Source organism: Malania oleifera, chromosome 12, assembly GCF_029873635.1.
Source record: "Malania oleifera isolate guangnan ecotype guangnan chromosome 12, ASM2987363v1, whole genome shotgun sequence".
Lineage (NCBI taxonomy): Eukaryota > Viridiplantae > Streptophyta > Magnoliopsida > Santalales > Ximeniaceae > Malania > Malania oleifera.
In genome coordinates, this window is record NC_080428.1 from 71,318,919 (window position 1) to 71,321,288 (window position 2,370).

The 2,370-nt window shown below is 41.5% G+C and overlaps 1 protein-coding gene across 1 annotated transcript; it reads left to right on the forward strand.

Annotated features, from left to right (window-relative positions):
* Nucleotides 1-549: 549 nt before the first annotated feature.
* Nucleotides 550-1,801, forward strand: LOC131144590 (wall-associated receptor kinase-like 20). The gene is made up of 2 exons (XM_058093314.1): nt 550-1,394; nt 1,526-1,801. Exons 1-2 carry the CDS (start codon nt 563-565, stop codon nt 1,579-1,581), a joined length of 888 nt encoding a protein of 295 aa, XP_057949297.1. The 5' UTR covers nt 550-562; the 3' UTR covers nt 1,582-1,801.
* The last annotated feature ends 569 nt before the right edge of the window (nt 1,802-2,370 follow it).

Genomic DNA, 2,370 nt, shown 5'->3' on the forward strand with positions numbered 1-2,370 from the left:
CTAATAATTTTTTGCTCTATGATGTCCTCCCTTTGATGCAGAAAATGATGGAAAGAGAAATATTTGGAACTCTTAGCTCTTGGGTGGGTTGATTTTCATTTGGGCAGTTCAGCTAATAAGAAAATTAAGCACACAATTCCCCCAAGAAAAAGTCAATTGAGTTCCTCATTGAGCCTTAAAACAATGCTCTGTGCAAGCACACTGAATCCCCTTTTCCTCTTGAGGAAGTTGCCTGTCCAAGAAAGAGCCATAAAACCAAGGCACCCAATAACACAGAAAAGGCGTAGAAATCAAAAGCTCACACTCCCCACCCTCCCTCCCACACCGAAAGTTGCTAACCCGAGAAGACCATATTCATCACTTAGCTTACAGCCTCCTCAACTCAAATGGATTTGCTGAACCCAAAAAATAAAGTGTCGTCAACTAGTGAGTTGCACAATATTAAATGGCATACAATACATCACTCTACCCACCGACTTCCAATATTTAACAACACGACACAATTGATATATATATATACATAGCCTGCCTCCTTTCACTCTTGTCTCTCCTAGCCATCAAAATGAAGCTGCAGCAATCTTTTATCCCTCTCTTCTCAGTCATCTCCCTTGTCTGTCTTCCTTCCCTCATCTCATCCCAAACTTGCCAAAAGACCTGCGGGGAGCAACCCCTCAGATACCCATTTGGCAGTGGTCCTGGCTGCGGCGACCCTCGATTCCAACCTTATGTTACTTGCAACCAGCAAAAACTCACCTTAACCACCCACAGTGGCTGCTACCCCATCACCTCCATAGATTACAGTAACCAGGTCATCTACATCTCTGATCCCTCCATGTCAACCTGCTCTTGCTCACAACCAAGCAAAGGCTTCAGCCTAGACTGGAATGCCCCCTTCACTTTCCATGACAGTGATGTCTTTGCTCTACTTGACTGCTCAACCACTTCATCACCGCTTTACAAGTCAAACAGCTCCACAGCCCCTCTCTGTGATCCTGAGGGCATACCCATTTGCAGCCTCCTTTACTCTTGCAATGCAATTAGCACACTCAATCTCCCTATCTCGACTTGTTGTGTATACACGCCAGTGGATCTTGGACCATCGTTCCAAATGGATTTGCAGAAGCTGCACTGCACTTCTTATTCCGGGTTTTACAGCCACCAGGAAACCAACCCAGAGAAATGGAGATACGGAGTGGCACTGAAGTACAAGTTCAATGTTGATGACAATTATCCAAGCTTGTGTGCCAGTTGCCAAACCAGCGATGGGGTTTGTGGGTACACTGGAGCTTACAATTCATTTGTTTGCAACTGTCCTGGAGCAGTAAACACCACTACAGTTTGTTTGTTCGAGTCATACTGGAACAATGCTTCAAGACTTCTCCCACCGCAGACTGGTATAAAAAACATTGCCTTTCTAATAATATATTTCAGCAGCATCTATATGCGTCTGCATGTGTGTGTGTGTGTGTGTTGTCTTTGATGTTCGAAATTCTAAAGTTCATAGATCTTCTTGGTGTTCTTCCAGGGACATGGCTGATCCGTTCCATGGTGGCATGGCTTCTGGTTTGCTTCTTCTTGTAGTTTGCGAAGATCAATGGGATGTCAAGCTTAGGAAATTGCCAAGAAAAACCAATAATCGCTCTACCGTACGTTCTAAAGATGAGGGGGGTGGAACCGTGGAGCAATCTTCTATTGCCTTTTTTCTGCTGCATACACTTTAATTGAAGTGCGCAGAATCATTTTTGATTTAAGCATGGAATGAGGCTGCAAGCACAGTTTTATTTATTTATTTATTCGTTTTTGCAATAAGATGGAACCCCAAAAATTGCAAATATAAAAATCTAATAAATTAATCATATCATAATACCACAAACATTCAATTATGCCAAAGCAAATTTGTGGGTCGCGAACCAAGTCCACACTGTGATACGGCTTGAAAAGCAGTGGAGCATATTATAAAATATGACCTGTGGAATAGGGTTCCTCTTGAGAGAATTGGTTATCCACTTGGAGAGAATCGCCCTTTCATTGTAAATGTTCTTTCTTTACCCCTGTTTCCTTCTCCCGCTCAGATCGCAATAAATTTTTTTTAAAAGAAATATGAAAAATGAAAACAGAGCTTTTGGCACAATTACCATTTTACTCGGAAACAATCAGCATCCTAACTTTAATATCAAGCTGTGCAGTGCCCCTCACCTTTTATGGAGTTGCACATTTCATTAATAAAAAGAACAACAGTACCAGCACCATCGGAAGGTAGTATTGTTCTGAATTTGTAGTCGTTCTCAAAGTCTCCGATAAAATTATTCATTCTCATATAAGAAAATACAATAATACAATAATTATATGAAATGTGTGTTATTTGTTCAA

Excerpts from the sequence above, each read along its gene's own strand:
- LOC131144590 (XM_058093314.1), top strand. The coding sequence starts at position 563 with ATGAAGCTGCAGCAATCTTTTATCCCTCTCTTCTCAGTCATCTCCCTT. Across the intron at positions 1,395-1,525 it reads ACTTCTCCCACCGCAGACTG|GGACATGGCTGATCCGTTCC; the intron begins GTATAAAAAACA and ends GTGTTCTTCCAG.